Here is a 17,472-nt window from a genome sequence, read left to right as displayed (position 1 = left end):
TTTATTGATTTGGTTGCTCTCTTCCTTTATATGTGTGTGTGTGTGTGTATTTTCCTTTTTCTCTTTCTATGAATGTGTAGGTGCATGCTTCTTGGTGAGATTTTCTCTGTACAGCTTTGCTTTTACCATTTGTCCTAGAGTTCTATCTGTCCGTTTTTGTTTTTTTTTTAGTATAGTTTTTAGTGCTTGTTATCATTGGTGGATTTGTTTTTTGGATTGGTTCTCTTCTTTCTTTTTCTTTTATTACTTTTTTATTTTTTTGTTTTAAAAAATATTTTCCTTATCTTTTATTTTAATAACTTTATTTTATTTTATTTTTTTCTTCCTTTTGTTCTCCCTTTTCTTCTGAGCCCTGTAGCTGACAGGGTCTTGGTGCTCAGGCTGGGTGTCAGGCCTGAGCCTCTGACGTGGGAGAGCTGAGGTCAGGACATTTGACCACCAGAGACCTCCCGGCCCCATGTAATATCAAATGTTGAAAGCTCTCCCAGAGATCTCCACCTCAACATAACACCCAGCTCCACTCAACAACCAGCAAGCTACAGTGCTAGTCATCCTATGCCAAAAAACTTGCAAGAGAGGAACACAACCCCACACATTAGCAGGGAGGCTGCCTAAAATCATAAGTTCACAGAAACCCCAAAACATACCAATAGACATGGTCCTGCCCATGAGAAATGCAACATCCAGGCTCATCCACCAGAACACAGGCACCAGTCCCCTCCACCAGAAAGCCTACACAAGCCACTGAACCAACCTTACCCACTGGGAGCAGACACCAAAACCAACAGGAACTACAAACCTGCAGCCTGTGAAAAGGAGACCCCAAATGCAGTAAGTTAAGCAAAATGAGAAGACAGAGAAATTCACAGCAGATGAAGGAGCAACGTAAAAATCCACCAGACCAAACAAATGAAGAGAAAATAGGCAGTCTACCTGAAAAAGAATTCAGAGTAATGATAGTAAAGATGATCCAAAATCTTGGAAATAGAATGAAGAAAATACAGGAAACATTTAACAAGGACCTAGAAGAACTAAAGAGCAAAAAACAACGATGAACAACACAATAAATGAAATTAAAAATTCTCTAGAAGGAATCAATAGCAGAATAACTGAGGCAGAAGAACGGATAAGTGACTTGAAAGATAAAAGAGTGGAAATAACTACTACAGAACAAACTAAAGAATAAAGAATAAAAAGAATTGAGGACAGGATCACAGACATCTGGGGCAAAAGTAAATGCACGAACATTCGAATTTTAGGGGTGCCAGAAGAAGAAGAGAAAAATAAAGAGACTAAGAAAATATTTGAAGTGATTATAGTTGAAAGCTTTCCTAATATGGTAAAGGAAACAGTCAATCAAGTCCGGGAAGCGCAGAGTTCCATACAGGATAAATCCAAGGCGAAACACACCAAGACACATACTAATCAAACTGTCAAAAATTCAATACAAAGAAAAAATACTAAAAGAAGCAAGGGAAAATCAACAAACAACATACAAGGGAATCTCCATAAGGTGAACAGCTGATGTTTCAGCCAAAACTCTGCAAGCTAGAAGGGAGTGGCAGGACATATTTAAAGTGATGAAAGGGAAAAACCTACAACCAAGATTACTCTACCCAGCAAGGATCTCATTCAGATTTGACAGAGAAATTAAAACCTTTACAGCCAAGCAAAATTTAAGAGAGTTCAGCACCAGCAAACCAGCTTTACAACAAATGCTAAAGGAACTTCTCTAGGCAGGAAAAAGAAGACAAGGAAAATACCTACAATAACAAACTCAAAACAATTAAGAAAATGGTAATGGGAACATACATATCGAGGACTACCTTAAATGTAAATGGATTAAGTGCTCCAATCAAAACACAGACTGCCCAAAAGGATAATAAAACAAGACCCGTATATATTCTGTCTACAGGAGACGCACTTCAGACCTAGAGACACATACAGACTGAAAGTGAGGAGATGGAAAAAGATATTCAATGCAAATGGAAATCAAAAGAAAGCTGGAGTAGCAATTCTCATATCAGACAAAACTAGACTTTAAAATAAAGACTATTACAAGAGACAAAGACAGATGCTACATAATGATCAAGGGATCAATCCAAGAAGAATAACAATTGTAAATATTTATGCACCCAAACATAGGAGCACCTCAATACATAAGGCAAATGCTAACAGCCATAAAAGGTGAAATTGACAGTAACACAATAATAGAAGGGTACTTTAACACCCCACTTTCACCAATGGATAGATCATCCAAAATGAAAATAATGAAACACAAGCTCTAAATGATACATTAAACACGATGGACTTAATTGATATTTACAGGACATTCCATCCAAAACCAACAAAATACACTTTCTTCTCAGGTGCTCATGGAACATTCTCCAGGATAGATCATATCTTGGGTCACACACAAATCAAGCCTTGCTAAATTGAAGAAAAGTGACATCATATCAAGTATATCTTCAGACCACAACGCTATGAGACTAGATATCAATTACAGGAAAAAAATCTGTAAAAAATATAAACACGTGGAGGGTAAACAATACGCTACTAAATAACCAAGAGATCACTGAAGAAATCAAAGAGAAAATCAAAAAATACCTAGAAACAAATAAAAATAAAAACATGATGACCCAAATCCTTTGGGATGCAACAAAAGCAGTTCTAAGAGGGAAGTTTATAGTGATACAATCCTACCTCAACAAACAAGAAGAATCTCAAATAAACAACCTAACCTTACACCTAAAGCACTAAAAGAAGAACCAAAAAACCCCAAAGTTATCAGAAGGAAAGAAATCATAAAGATCAGATCAGAAATAAATGAAAAGGAAAAGAAGCAAGCAATAGCAAAGATCAATAAATCTAAAGCTGGTTCTTTCAGAAGATAAATTGATAAACCATTAGCCAGACTCATCAAGAAAAAAAGGGAGAAGACTCAAATGAATAGAATTAGAAATGAAAAAGAAGTAACAACTGACACTAGAAATACAAAAGGATCATGAGAGACAACTACAAGCAACTGTATGCCAATAAAATGGACAACCTGGAGGAAGTGGACAAAGGCTTAGAAAAACACAGTCTTCCGAGACTAAACCAGGAAGAAGGAAAATATAAACAGACCAATCACGAGCACTGAAATTGAGACAGTGATTAAAAATCTTCCAACACACAAAAGCCCAGGACCAGATGGCTTCACAGGTGAATTCTATCAAATATTTAGAGAAGAGCTAACACCTATCCTTATCAAACTCTTCCAAAATATCGCAGAGGGAGGAACACTCCCAAACACATTCTATGAGGCCACCATCACCCTGATACCAAACCAGACAAAGTTGTCACACTGAGGGAAAACTCTAGGCCAATATCACTGATGAAAATAGATGCAAAAATCCTCAACAAAATACTAGCAAACAGAATGCAACAGCACATTAAAAGCATCATACACCATGATCAAGTGGGGTTTATCCCAGGAATGCAAGGATTCTTCAATATACACAAATCAATCAGTGTGTTACACCATATTAACAAATTGAAGGAGAAAAACCCTATCATCATCTCAATAGATTCAGAAAAAGCTTTTGACAGAATTCAACATCAGTTTATGTTAAAAACGCTCCAGAAAGTAGACATAGAGGGAACTTAACATAATAAAGGCCATATATGACAAACCCACAGCCAACATTGTTCTCAATGGTGAAAAACTGAAAGCATTTCCACTAAGATCAGGAACAAGACAAGGGTGCCCACTCTCACCACTATTATTCAACATAGTTTTGGAAGTTTTAGCCACAGCCATCAGAGAAGAAAAAGCAATAAAAGAAATCCTAATTGGAAAAGAAGAAGTAAAGCTGTCACTGTTGGCAGATGACATGATACCATACACAGAGAATCCTAAAGATTCTACCAGTAATCTACTAGAGCTAATCAATGAATTTGGTAAAGTAGCAGGATACAAAATTAATGCACAGAAGTCTCTTGCATTCCTATACACTAATGATGAAAAATCTGAAAGAGAAATTAAGGAAACACTCCCATTTGCCATTGCAACAAAAAGAATAAAATACCTAGGAATAAACCTATCTAAGGAGACAAAAGACCTGTATGCGGAAAACTATAAGACACTGATGAAAAAAATTAAAGATGATAAAAACTGATGGAGTGATATACCATGTTCTTTTTTTTTTTTTTACATCTTTATTGGAGTATAATTGCTTTACAATGGTGTTTTAGTTTCTGCTTTATAACAAAGTGAATCAGTTTTACATATACATACGTTCCCATATCTCTTTCCTCTTCCATCTCCCTCCCTCCCAACCTCCCTATCCCACCCCTCTAGGTGGTCACAAAGCACCGAGCTGATCTCCCTGTGCTGTGCAGCTGCTTCCCACTAGCTATCTATTTTATGTTTGTAGTGTATATATGTCCATGCCACTCTCTCACTTTGTCACAGCTTACCCTTCCCTCTCCCCATATCCGCAAGTCCATTCTCCAGTAGGTCTCTGTCTTTATTCCCGTCTTACCGCTAGGTTCTTCATGAATTTTTTTTTCTTATTCCATATATATGTGTCAGCATACAGTATTTGTCTTTCTCTTTCTGACTTACTTCACTCTGTATGACAGACTGTAGGTCCATCCACCGCCTTATAAATAGTTCAATTTCGTTTCTTTTTATGGCTGAGTAATATTGCATTGTATGTATGTGCCACATCTTCTTTATCCATTCATCTGATAATGGACACTTAGGTTGTTTCCATCTCCTGGCTATGGTAAATAGAGCTGCAATGAACATTTTGGTACATGACTCTTTTTGAATTATGGTTTTCTCAGGGTATATGCCTAGTAGTGGGATTGCTGGGTCATATGGTAGTTCTATTTGCAGTTTTTTAAGGAACCTCCATACTGTTCTCCATAGTGGCTGTACCAATTCACATTCCCACCAGCAGTGCAAGAGTGTTCCCTTTTCTCCACACCCTCTCCAGCATTATTGTTTGTAGATTTTTTGATGATGGCCGTTCTGACTGGTGTGAGATGATATCTCATTGTAGTTTTGATTTGCATTTCTCTAATGATTAATGATGTTGAGCATTCTTTCCAGTGTTTGTTGGCAGTCTGCATATCGTCTTTGGAGAAATGTCTATTTAGGTCTCTGCCCATTTTTGGATTGGGTTGTTTGTTTTTTTGTTATTGAGCTGCATGAGCTGCTTGTAAATTTTGGAGATTAATCCTTTGTGAGATGCTTCATTTGCAAATATTTTCTCCCATTCTGAGGGTTGTCTTTTGGTCTTCTTTATGGTTTCCTTTGCTATGTAAAAGCTTTGCAGTTTCATTAGGTCCCGTTTGTTTATTTTTATTTCTATTTCTCTAGGAGGGGGGTCAAAAAGGATCTTGCTGTGATTTATGTCATAGAGTGTTCTGCCAATGTTTTCCTCTGAGAGTTTGATAGTGTCTGGCCTTACATTTAGGTCTTTAATCCATTTTGAGCTTATTATTGTGTATGGTGTTAGGGAGTGATCTAATCTCATACTTCTAGATGTACCTGTCCAGTTTTCCCAGCACCACTTATTGAAGAGGCTGTCCTTTCTCCACTGTACATTCCTGCCTCCTTTATCAAAGATAAGGTGACCATATATGCGTGGATTTATCTCTGGGCTTTCTATCCTGTTCCATTGATCTATATTTCTGTTTCTGTGCCAGTATCATACTGTCTTGATTACTGTAGCTTTGTTGTATAATCTGAAGTCAGGGAGCCTGATTCCTCCAGCTCCGTTTTTCGTTTTCAAGATTGTTTTGGCTATTCGCAGTCTTTTGTGTTTCCATACAAATTGTGAAATTTTTTGTTGTAGTTCTTTGAGAAATGCCATTGGTAGTTTGATAGGGATTGCATTCAATCTGTAGATTGCTTTGGGTAGTAGAGTCATTTTCACAGTGTTGATTCTTCCAATCCAGGAACATGGTATATCTCTCCATCTATTTGTGTCATCCTTAATTTCTTTCATCAGTGTTATAATTTTCTGCATACAGCTCTTTTGTCTCCTTAGGTAGGTTTATTCGTAGATATTTTATTCTTTTTGTTGCAGTGGTAAATGGGAGTGTTTTCTTGATTTCACTTTCAGATTTTTCATCGTTAGTGTATAGGAATGCAAGAGATTTCTGTGCATTAATTTTGTATCCTGCTACTTTACCAAATTCATTGATTAGCTCTAGTAGTTTTATGGTAGCATTTTTAGGATTCTCTATGTATAGTATCATGTCATCTGCAAACAGTGACAGCTTTACTTCTTCTTTTCGGATTTGGATTCCTTTTACTTCCTTTTCTTCTCTGATGGCTGTGGAAAACTTCCAAAGCTATGTTTTATAAGAGTGGTGAGAGTGGGCAACTTTGTCTTGTTCCTAATGTTAGTGGAAATGCTTTCAGTTTTTCACCATTGAGGACGATGTTGGCTGTGGCTTTTTCATATATGGCCTTTATTGTGTTGAGGAAAGTTCCCTCTATGCCTACTTTCTGCAGGGTTTTTATCATAAATGGGTGTTGAATTTTGTCGAAAGCTTTCTCTGCAACTATTGAGATGACCATATGGTTTTTCTCTTCAGTTTGTTAATATGGTGTATCACATTGATTTGCATGTATTGAAGAATCCTTGCATTCCTGGAATAAACCCCACTTGATCATGGTGTATGATGCTTTTAATGTGCTGTTGCATTCTGTTTGCTAGTATTTTGTTGAGGATTTTTGCATCTATTTTCATCAGTGATATTGGCCTGTAGTTTTCTTTCTTGGTGACATCCTTTTCTGGTTTTGGTATCAGGGTGATGGTGGCCTCGTGGAATGAGTTTGGGAGTGTTCCTCCCTCTGCTATATTTTGGAAAAGTTTGAGAAGGATAGGTGTTACCTCTTCTCTAAATGTGTGATAGAATTTGCCTGTGAAGCCATGTGGTCCTGGGCTTTTGTTTGTTGGATGATTTTTAAACACAGTTTCAATTTCAATGCTTGTGATTGGTCTATTCATATTTTCTCCTTCTTCCTGATTCAGTCTTGGCAGATTTTGCATTTTTAAGAATTTGTCCATTTCTTCCAGGTTGTCCATTTTACTGGTATACAGTTGCTTGTAGTAATCTCTCATGATCTTTTGTATTTCTGCAGTGTCAGTTGTTACTTCTCCTTTTACATTTCTAATTCTATTGATTTGAGTCTTCTCCCTTTTTTTCTTGATGAGTCTGGTTAATTGTTAATCAATTTTGTTTTTCTTCTCAGAGAACCAGCTTTTACTTTTATTGATCTTTGCTATTGTTTCCTTCATTTCTTTTTCATTTATTTTTGATCTGATCTTTATGATTTCTTTCCTTCTTCTAACTTTGGGGTTTTTTTGTTCTTCTTTCTCTAATTGCTTTAGGTGTAAGGTTAGGTTGTTTGTTCGAGATATTTCCTGTTTCTTAAGGTAGGATTGTATTGCTATAAACTTCCCTCTTAGAACTGCTTTTGCTGCATCCCATAGGTTTTGGGTCATTGTGTCTCCATTGTCATTTGTTTCTAGGTATGTTTTGATTTCCTCTTTGATTTCCTCAGTGATCACTTCGTTATTAAGTAGTGTATTGTTTTGCCTCCATGTGTTTGTATTTTTTACAGGTCTTTTCCTGTAATTGATATCTAGTCTCATAGCATTGTGGTCAGAAAAGATACTTGATACACTTTCAATTTTCTTAAATTTACCAAGGCTTGATTTGTGACCCATGATATGATCTATCCTGGAGAGGTTCCATGAGCACTTGAGAAAAATGTGCATTCTCTTGTTTGGGGGCAGAATGTCCTATAAATATCAATTAAGTCCATCTTGTTTAATGTATTATTTAAAGCTTGTGTTTCCCTATTTATTTTCATTTTGGATGATCTGTCTATTGGTGAAAGTGAGGTGTTAAAGTCTGCTACTATGAATGTGTTAATGTCGATTTCCCCTTTTATGGCTGTTAGTATTTGCCTTATATATTGAGGTGCTCCTATGTTGGGTGCATAAATATTTACAATTGTTATATCTTCTTCTTGGATCAATCCCTTGATCATTATGTAGTGTACTTCTTTGTCTCTTGTAATAGTCTTTATTTTAAAGTCTATTTTGTCTGATATGAGAATTTTACTCCAGCTTTCTTTTGGTTTCCATTTGCATGGAGTATCTTTTTCCATCCCCTCACTTTCAGTCTGTATGTGTCCCTAGGTCTGAAGTGTGTGTCTTGTAGACAGCATATATATAGGTCTTGTTTTTGTATCCATTCAGCCAGTCTGTGTCTTTTGGTGGGAGCATTTAATCCATTTACATTTAAGGTAATTATCGATATGTATTTTCCTATTCCCATGAGAAAATGGGAAGAAACAATTAAGAAAAATTGTGTTGGGTTTGTTATTATAGGTCTTTTCCTTTTCTTGTGTTTCTTGCCTAGAAAAGATCCTTTAGCATTTGTTGTAAAGGTGGTTTGGTGGTGCTGAACTTTCTCAGCTTCTGCTTGTCTGTAAAGGTTTTAATTTCTCCATCAAATCTGTATGAAATCCTTGCTGGGTAGAGTAATCTTGGTTGTAGGTTTTTCTCCTTCATCACTTTAAATATGTCCTGCCAGTCCCTTCTGGCTTGCAGAATTTCTGCTGAAAGATCAGCTGTTAACCTTACGGGGATTCCCTTGTGTGTTATTTGTTGTTTTTTCCCTTGCTGCCTTTAATATGTTTTCTTTGTATTTAATTTTTGATAGTTTGATTAGTATGTGTCTTGGTGTGTTTCTCCTTGGATTTATCCTGTATGGGAATCTCTGTGCTTCTTGGACTTGATTAACTATTTCCTTTCCCATATTAGGGAAGTTTTCAACTGTAATCTCCACAAATATTTTCTCAGTCCCTTTCTTTTTCTCTTCTTCTTCTGGAATCCCTATAATTCGAATGTTCGTGCATTTAATATTGTCCCAGAGGTCTGTGAGACTGTCCTCAGTTCTTTTCATTCTTTTTTCTTTATTCTGCTCTGCAGTAGTTAATTCCACTATTTTAGCTTCCACTTATCTGTTCTTTTGCCTCAGTTATTCTGCTATTGATCCCTTCTAGAGTATGTTTAATTTCATTTATTGTGTTGTTCATCATTGCTTGTTTCCTCTTTAGTTCTTCTTGGTCCTTGTTAAATGTTTCTTGCTTTTTCTCTATTCTATTTCCAAGATTTTGGATCATCTTTACTATCATTATTCTGAGTTCTTTTTCAGGCAGACTGCCTTTTTCCTCATTTGTTAGGTCTGGTGGGTTTTAACTTGCTCCTTCATCTGCTGTGTGCTTTTGTGTCTTATCATTTTTCTTATCTTACTGTGTTTGGGGTCTCCTTTTTTGCAGGCTGCAGGTTCGTAGTTCCTGTTGTTTTTAGTGTCTGTCCCCAGTGGCTAAGTTTGGTTCAGTGGGTTGTGTAGGCTTGCTGGTAGAGGGGACTAGTGCCTGTGTTCTGGTGGATGAGGCTGGATCTTGTCTTTCTGGTGGGCAGGTCCACGTCTGGTGGTGTGTTTTGGGATGTCTGTGGCCTTATTATGATTTTAGGCAGCCTCTCTGCTAATAGGTGGGGTTGTGTTCCTGTCTTGCTAGTTGTTTAGCATAGGGTGTCCAGCACTGTAGCTTGCTGGTCGTTGAGTGAAGCTGGGTGTTGGTGTTGAGATGGAGATCTGTGCTAGATTTTTGCCGTTTGATATTTTGTGGAGCTGGGAGGTCTCTTGTGGACAAGTGTCCTGAAATTGGCTCTCCCACCTCAGAGGCACAGCACTGACTCCTGGCTGCAGCACGAAGAGCCTTTCATCCACATGGCTCAGAATAAAAGGGAGAACAGGTAGAAAGAAAGAAAGGAAGGGAGGGAGGGAGGGAGGAAGAAAGAAAGAAAGAAGATAAAAGAAAAGAAAGTAAGGTAAAATTTTAAAAAAAACAAAAAAAAGCAAAAAAAAGATGGACAGATAGAACCCTAGGGCAAATGGTGAAAGGAAAGCTATACAGACGAAATCTCACACAGTAGCATACACATACACACCCAGAAAAAGAGGAAAAGAGGAAAAAATCATAAATCTTGCTCTCAACGTCCACCTCCTCAATTTGGGATGATTCGTTGTCTATTCAGGTATTTCACAGATGCAGGGTACATCAAGTTGATTGTGGAGATTTAATCCGCTGCTTCTGAGGCTGCTGGGAGAGATTTCCCTTTCTCTTCTTTGTTCACACAGCTCCCAGTGTTCAGCGTTGGATTTGGCCCTGCCTCTGCTTGTAGGTTGCTGGAGGGCATCACTTCTTCGCTCAGACAGGACAGGGTTAAAGGAGCCGTTGATTCGGGTGCCCTGGCTCACTCAGGCTGGGGGGAGGGAGGGTTACGGAGTGCGGGGCGAGCCTGCGGTGGCAGAGGCCAGTGTGACGTTGCACCAGCCTGAGGCGCACTGTGTGTTCCCCCGGGGAAGTTGTCCCTGGATCATGGGACCCTGGCAGTGGCGGGCTGCACAGGCTCCCCAGAAGGGAGTTGTGGAGAGTGACCTGTGCTTGCACACAGGGTTCTTGGTGGCGGCAGCAGCAGCCTTAGCGTCTAATGCCCCTCTTTGGGGTCCGTGCTGGTAGCCACAGCTCGTGCCCGTTTCTGGAGCTCCTTTAAGCAGCGCTCTTAATCCCCTCTCCTCGCGCACCAGGAAACAAAGAGGGAAGAAAAAGTCTCTTGCCTCTTCAGCAGGTCCATACTTTTCCCCGGACTCCCTCCCGGCTAGCCGTGGTGCACTAACCCCTTCAGGCTGTGTTCACGCTGCCAGTCCTCTCCCTGTGCTCTGACCAAATCCCGAGCCTCAGCTCTCTGCCCCGCCTGCCCCAGTGGGTGAGCAGAGAAGCGTCTCGGGCTGGTGAGTGCTGGTTGGCACCGATCCTCTGTGCAGGAATCTCCCCGCTTTGCCCTCCGCACCCCTGTTGCTGTGCTCTTCTCCATGGCTCCAAAGGTTTCCCCCTCTGCCACCTGCAGTCTCCGCCCGGGAAGGGGCTTCCTAGTGTGTGGAAACCTTTCCTCCTTCACAGCTCCCTCCCACTGGTGCAGGTCCCGTCCCTGTTCTTTTGTTTCTGTTTATTCTTTTTTCTTTTGCCCTACCCAGGTACATGGGGAGTTTCTTGCCTTTTTGGAGGTCTGAGGTCTTCTTCCAGCATTCAGTAGGTGTTCTGTAGGAGTTGTTCCATGTGTAGATATATTTCTGATGCATCTTGATGAAGAACGCTTCGACGTGATGATCCAACTTTAGTATTCTTAATCTTTAGTGTACTTCACTGCAAGGACTGAAAGCCTTGATGACTCACTGGTTACAAGAAAAAGCCAGACATTGAAAACCAATGCAATATTGTTGCATTTGAGTATTAATGTTTTCAAACACAGACTACTGAAGATATGTTTTCTGACTATAGGTTGTTCACTGGATAAACACCTCTGTGGCATGCTATTCAAGCCACCTTGGGTGTCAGGAAAGGAGCCTTCTGCTGCTCCTGCCAGATGTACTGTGGTCATATGCTGAGACCTCTGGTTATGGTTCTGGGTACGGATGACAGTGCCAGATGTTGACAGAGGCTCACATCCTTGCAAAAGACCTGCTAGTGTTGGAGGGTCTTCGACAGAGGCAAGGGATGGCTGTGGCTCACCGTGTGGACAAGGACACTGGCAGCAGAAGTTCTGGGAATTACTCCTTGGCGTGAGCCCTCCTAGAGTCTCGATATACCATGTTCTTGGACTGGAAGAATCAACATTGTGAAAATGACTCTACTACCCCAAGCAATCTCCAGATTGAATGCAATCCCTGTCAAAGTACCAATGGCATTTTTCACAGAACTAGAACAAAAAGTTTCACAATGTGTATGGAAATAGAAAAGACCCCGAATAGCCAAAACAATCTTGAGAAAGGAAAACAGAGCTGGAGGACTTAGGCTTCCTGACTTCAGACTATAGTACAAAGCTACAGTAATGAAGACAGTATGGTACTGGCACAAAAACAGAAGTATAGATCAATGGAACAGGATAGAATGCCCAGAGATAAACCCACGTACATATGATCACCTTATCTTTGATAAGATAATATACACTGGAGAAGACAACCTCTTCAATAAGTGGTGCTGGGAAAACTGGACAGCTACATGTAAAAGAATGAAGCTACAACACTCCCTAACACCATACACAAAAATAAACTCAAAATGGATTAAAGACCTAAATGTAAGGCCAGAAACTATCAAACTCTTAGAGGAAAACATAGGCAGAACACTTTATGACATAAATCACAGCAAGATCCTTTTTGACCCACCTCCTAGAGGAATGGAAATAAAAACAAAAATAAACAAATGGGACCTAATGAAACTTCAAAGCTTTTGCACAGCAAAGGAAACCATAAACAAGACGAAAAGACAACCCTCAGAATGGGAGAAAATATTTGCCAATGAAGCAGCTGACGAATGATTAATCTCCAAAATATACAAGCAGCTCATCACCTCAATATCAAAAAACAACCCAATCCCAAAATGGGCAGAAGACCTAAATAGACATTTCTCCAAAGAAGATGTACAGCTTGCCAACAAGTACATAAAAGGATGCTCAACATCACTCATCATTAGAGAAATGCAAATCAAAACTACAATGAGGTGTCACCTCAGACCAGTCAGAATGGCCATCATCAAAAAATCTAGAAACAATTAAATGCTGGAGAGGGTGTGGAGAAAGGGGAACACTCTTGCACTGTTGGTGGGAATGTAAATTGATACAGCCACTATGGATAACAGTATGGAGGTTCCTTAAAAAACTACAAATAGAACTACCATATGACCCAGCAATCCTACTACTGTGCACTTACCCTGAGGAAACCATAATTCAAAAAGAGTCATGTAGCACAATATTCATTGCAGCACTATTTACAATAGCCAGGACATGGAAGCAACCTAAGTGTCCATTGACAGATGAATGGATAATGAAGATGTGGCACGTATATACAATGGAATGTTACTCAGCCATAAAAAGAAACAAAATTGAGTTATTTGTAGTGAGGTGAATGAACGTAGAGACTGTCATACAGAGTGAAGTATGTCAGAAAGAGAAAAATTAATACCATATGCTAACTCATATATATGGAATCTAAAATATAAAAGAAACATGGTTCTGAAGAACCTAGGGTCAGGACAGGAATAAAGATGCAGCCTTAGAGAATGGACTTGAGGACACGGGGAGGGGGAAGGGTAAGCTGGGATGAAGTGAGAGAGTGGCATGGACATATATACACCACCAAATGTAAAATAGATAGCTAGTGGGAAGCAGCCGCATAGCACAGGGAGATCACCTTGGTGCTCTGTGTTCACCTAGAGGGGTGGAATAGGGAGAGTGGGAGGGAGACACAAGAGGGAGGGGATATGGGGATATATGTATATGTATAGCTGATTCACCTTGTTATACAGCAGAAACTAACACACCACTGTAAAGCAGTTACACTCCAATAAAGATGTTAAAAAAAATAAAGTTATATATCTTATACACTAACAGTTCTATCTTAATAAAAGATAAATTTAGATTAATAATCTTATTTACAACGTAGGTTTAAAGATCTTCATTATAATCAGAGTTCATTAATTTGGGATCATAATTTAGAAGCTTATTTTGAACTTGAAAAACATGTTGTTATATAGTATTTCTGTAAAATAAAGTTATGATAAAGATAATTGAATATTAGCACTGTACTGTCAGCAGAGCAGGTTCATCCAGCGCATAATAGTAGAAAATAACCACACCCATTCTCAAAAATAAATAGAGAAAAACAAATAGCTGTGAAGAGCCAGTCGTTATAATGATTGTTCTTAGTTTTAGTTTCATTTGCAAAATTTTAAATTTATTGAATATTGATATGCTTGTTTGATTTTTACTGATTAAAATCTTTCGAGTCAGAAATGTTTTACGTTCATGTTAATGAAACATTTTTACTATGTCTACTGGCTGCTTATAAGTTTTGCAAAAGAAAATTAACTGTTCTAGAATTTCTATACCCATGCATCTTTTAGGCCATAGGTTATCCTATGGTGTTGTGTCACTGTCTAGTTCTATGTTACCTTTTAAAATACGTGGTAAGAGTATATGAAAAGGAAAACTGTAATATGAGAAAGGCGTCTCATTTATTTTTTTCTCCCCAGAATCCCTCAGCCTCTGTTTTCCATCTAGTATGTTTACTTAGAACTTCTTGGCGTTCTATGCCAGAGGTGATCTCTGAAATCCTGAGATAGGTAGTTCTTTAAAGATTTGAGTTTTTCGTTTTTGTTTTTTTCCCCTAATAATCAATATGGTCCTGCTATACAAATAGGGTAAGTGTGGTATTCTTATTATGAACATATCATCTTCCTTTCTGTTTTTCCCCATTTTTCTTAAGGTTTTACAAATATATTTATTTACAACATGATTTGAATTTATAGGAGTGTGCTGAAAAACAAGGCCAAATTGAACGAGGCATTAGGGAGAAAAAAGCAGTGGAAGAAGAACTAGAAAAGGTAAAGAGAAAAAGGAAAAAATAACTACCTAAAACCCAACTGCAAGTATTCAGCATTACTGTCTGCTTTCATCATACTATCTACTAGCAACCCCTATATTATAAGTATTCTCCTGGTGAGTGCTTTTATTTGCTTGGAATATTTTCAGAATCTGCATTTAAGTACTGGTATTGCCTGTATACATTTCTTAACAAGAGTGGCCACATTATTTGAACTTTTTACTTAAAGGTATAAATTTTACAAAGTAACTGTATTCCTTGCTTAGACCTCATCCCAATATTAAATTTTATTTTGTCTTCTTTTTAAATTTTCTGCCAACTCTTATTGGGTGTAGGCCATCTATAAATATAAAAAGTATATATAACCAAAAAAATTATAAAATGCTATGATTTTTACCTTTTTAAAAACACAGCGTTTTAATCACAGTTAAGAAAGAATATTTACCCCAGTGACATTTGAGAACGAATATTGCAAGAAGTCTATAGTTTGAAATTTACTTCTTACTTAGATAACTCTTTTTATTTAGCAGTAAATATCCCACTCTTTTAAAATACCTTGGGGAGAAAAAGAGCTAAATTTGATTCAGCAAATCAAATTGTGTTTTAGGTGCTGCATTAGGAACTTTCATAGAGAGGTTAAGTAATTTACCCAATGTTAAAAAAAATAGTAAATGGTAGAGTCAGAGTTTGATTTTCAAAGAAGAGCTGTGTGTTATAAAAAACATGTGTTATATTTGTATTATTGATATAAAAGATTATGACAACATCAGATAATAAAAGAGTAATTTACAAAGGAGAATATAGTATATAATCCCATTTGTGAGGGAAGAAAAAAAGAAATATACATATTATGTTCAGGGTAGGCCATTCATGGTCACCACTCCTACAAGGTTGATCCCTTCTGAGTTTCCCTCTGTTATGGAATAGGGCTAGGTCCCATTTAGATTGGACCTGCCATCAGGGTTTGGGATGAATTTTTTTAATATCACATGGCATAGGTTAAGGAATAGGCTTTATTGGGGAAATGTAAAACCTACGAGACTAAAGGCAACAGGTAAAGAGAAGTCACAGCTTTCTCTTCTCCCACCGTTCCACAGACAAGTATGCTATAGTCGAAATACTGCTGGTCCTGCAGTATAGGTCTGTATTTTAGTAGCAGGACATTGACATTTTGATACTCTGTCTTTTTGTAGAGCAGGAGTGACCAAGCAGTCTTGTCAGTGGGAGAAAACACAGGTTACTTGGCCAAGCATTCTGGATTGGAGGGTACCTGTGTGTAGGGTGTGTCTGAAAATGTGAACTGCCTAGCACCTGGAGACCTTGCAGTTCATGGGATGCTACAGCCTCTCTGTCATAGGTGGAAGCCCAGTCTCACAGGAAGCAGAGCTTGAATACAACCACTTCTGCTAGGGAAGGGGAAACCCCCATTTCAGCTAGATCGTTGTCTGGTTAACCTAGAGATTCCGGACTCATCACTTTCAGATAGTTCTACTCATTGCACCACAGTATGTGTCTGTACTTTTGAATATTGCAATACAGAATTGTCTTAAAAGTGGTCATCAAAGAATCAAAGCAGTTGTCTCCAAGTGGTAAACATTTAGAGTATCTTTTTAATTTCAGCTATTTTATATTTCTTTCTAGCATTTATTAAAACTATTTGAATAGTATAATGAGCCTGAATAATTTCAAAAAATAAGCAATTACTTTATATGTCAGTTTTCAGCATTTTATTTTGTAAATGTGAAACAATCAAAATTAATTATTGATATATTCTAATGTTATAATGGGACAGATGAACACATGATCATGAGTTTTTATTTCTCATCATTTATTTCAGTTTCTAAACTGTATAATTTCTTAAGATAATTTCCTTGTGCAAAGTATTATACATATAAGCCTCTTCTGCAGATTTACCTTGAAGGCAGAATAAATGAAAATGATTACAGAAAACTAGAAGAAATGCACCAAAGATGCCTGGTTGCAGAACGTTCAAAAGATGATCTTCAGCTAAGACTTAAGACAGCAGAAAATAAAATCAAACAACTTGAAATAAAGTAAGTTATTCTTTTGGATTTTCAGAATTCATACAATTTTTGAGATTTTTTAGTTTTTATAGTACTCATAATTATATCTTATGTTGAAAAAAGACGTTTTAGCATCAAATAGAATTTCTTTTCAAGATTATTTTTGAAAACTAATTTCTTCAGGAAGAAAAGATACAGTACTGTACCATTTTATTTTAAGTTTCTTGTTTCTGGCAGTTAAATAGGATGTTCATAAGATCATTTCATACTAACTATGAATACTAACTATGCAGCTATTACAGTAGCTTGCTTATAATTATTGCTTTTATACTCAGTTTAGAGGTATTGAATATTCAGTAATAATCCATCATTTGTATTTATTACATTGCCTATTAAAATGATAAATTTATAATCTGGCCTATCCATTCTGAATATTTCTCTATCTTTTCCTCCCAGAGTATTACTTATTATAGTAAAACTTACTTAAGTTGAATGAAGTTTTGATCTCTGTTACAGAATATGTTTAATAGTTATTTTAAAAGAGGAATGATATCAGCAGTATGGCAGAATAGGAGGTCCCCAGCCCACGTCTCTCCACAGAAACAAATATTTGGCAGGCATCCACAGACAAAAATGCCTTTGTGGGAGCACTGGAATCCAGGTAGGAGGTTGCAAAGCCTTAGTGGAGCCCAAAAATGAGGAGGCAGGCCTGCACACCAGTGGCAGGCCCTCCAACTGTGGTCCCATCTATGAACCCAAAGCAGCCCCATCTTCCTGTGGATTTGGCTCCAGCCCTCCTTGCCCAGTCCCGCACCTAGCCCCTTCCCAAGGAACCCTTATAGGTACTCTCAGTAATATGCCTGCCAACCTCAGACCTGGCTGTGGCCGCCAAAGCATTCCCATTACCCAGCTCCGGTTCCACTCT

The 17,472-nt window shown here is 38.0% G+C and overlaps 1 protein-coding gene across 1 annotated transcript in view; it reads left to right on the top strand.

The window, feature by feature from the left end:
- SCLT1 (sodium channel and clathrin linker 1) overlaps positions 1-17,472 on the top strand; it is a 252,430-nt gene that overhangs the window by 151,335 nt on the left and 83,623 nt on the right. Inside the window, exons 16-17 of the mRNA XM_060147067.1 lie at positions 14,450-14,524; positions 16,432-16,577. Coding sequence (XP_060003050.1) covers positions 14,450-14,524; positions 16,432-16,577 — 221 coding nt within the window. The remainder of the gene's footprint in view (positions 1-14,449; positions 14,525-16,431; positions 16,578-17,472) is intronic.

This window comes from Lagenorhynchus albirostris, chromosome 4 (assembly GCF_949774975.1).
Source record: "Lagenorhynchus albirostris chromosome 4, mLagAlb1.1, whole genome shotgun sequence".
Lineage (NCBI taxonomy): Eukaryota > Metazoa > Chordata > Mammalia > Artiodactyla > Delphinidae > Lagenorhynchus > Lagenorhynchus albirostris.
This window is presented reverse-complemented; position numbering and strand designations above follow the sequence as displayed.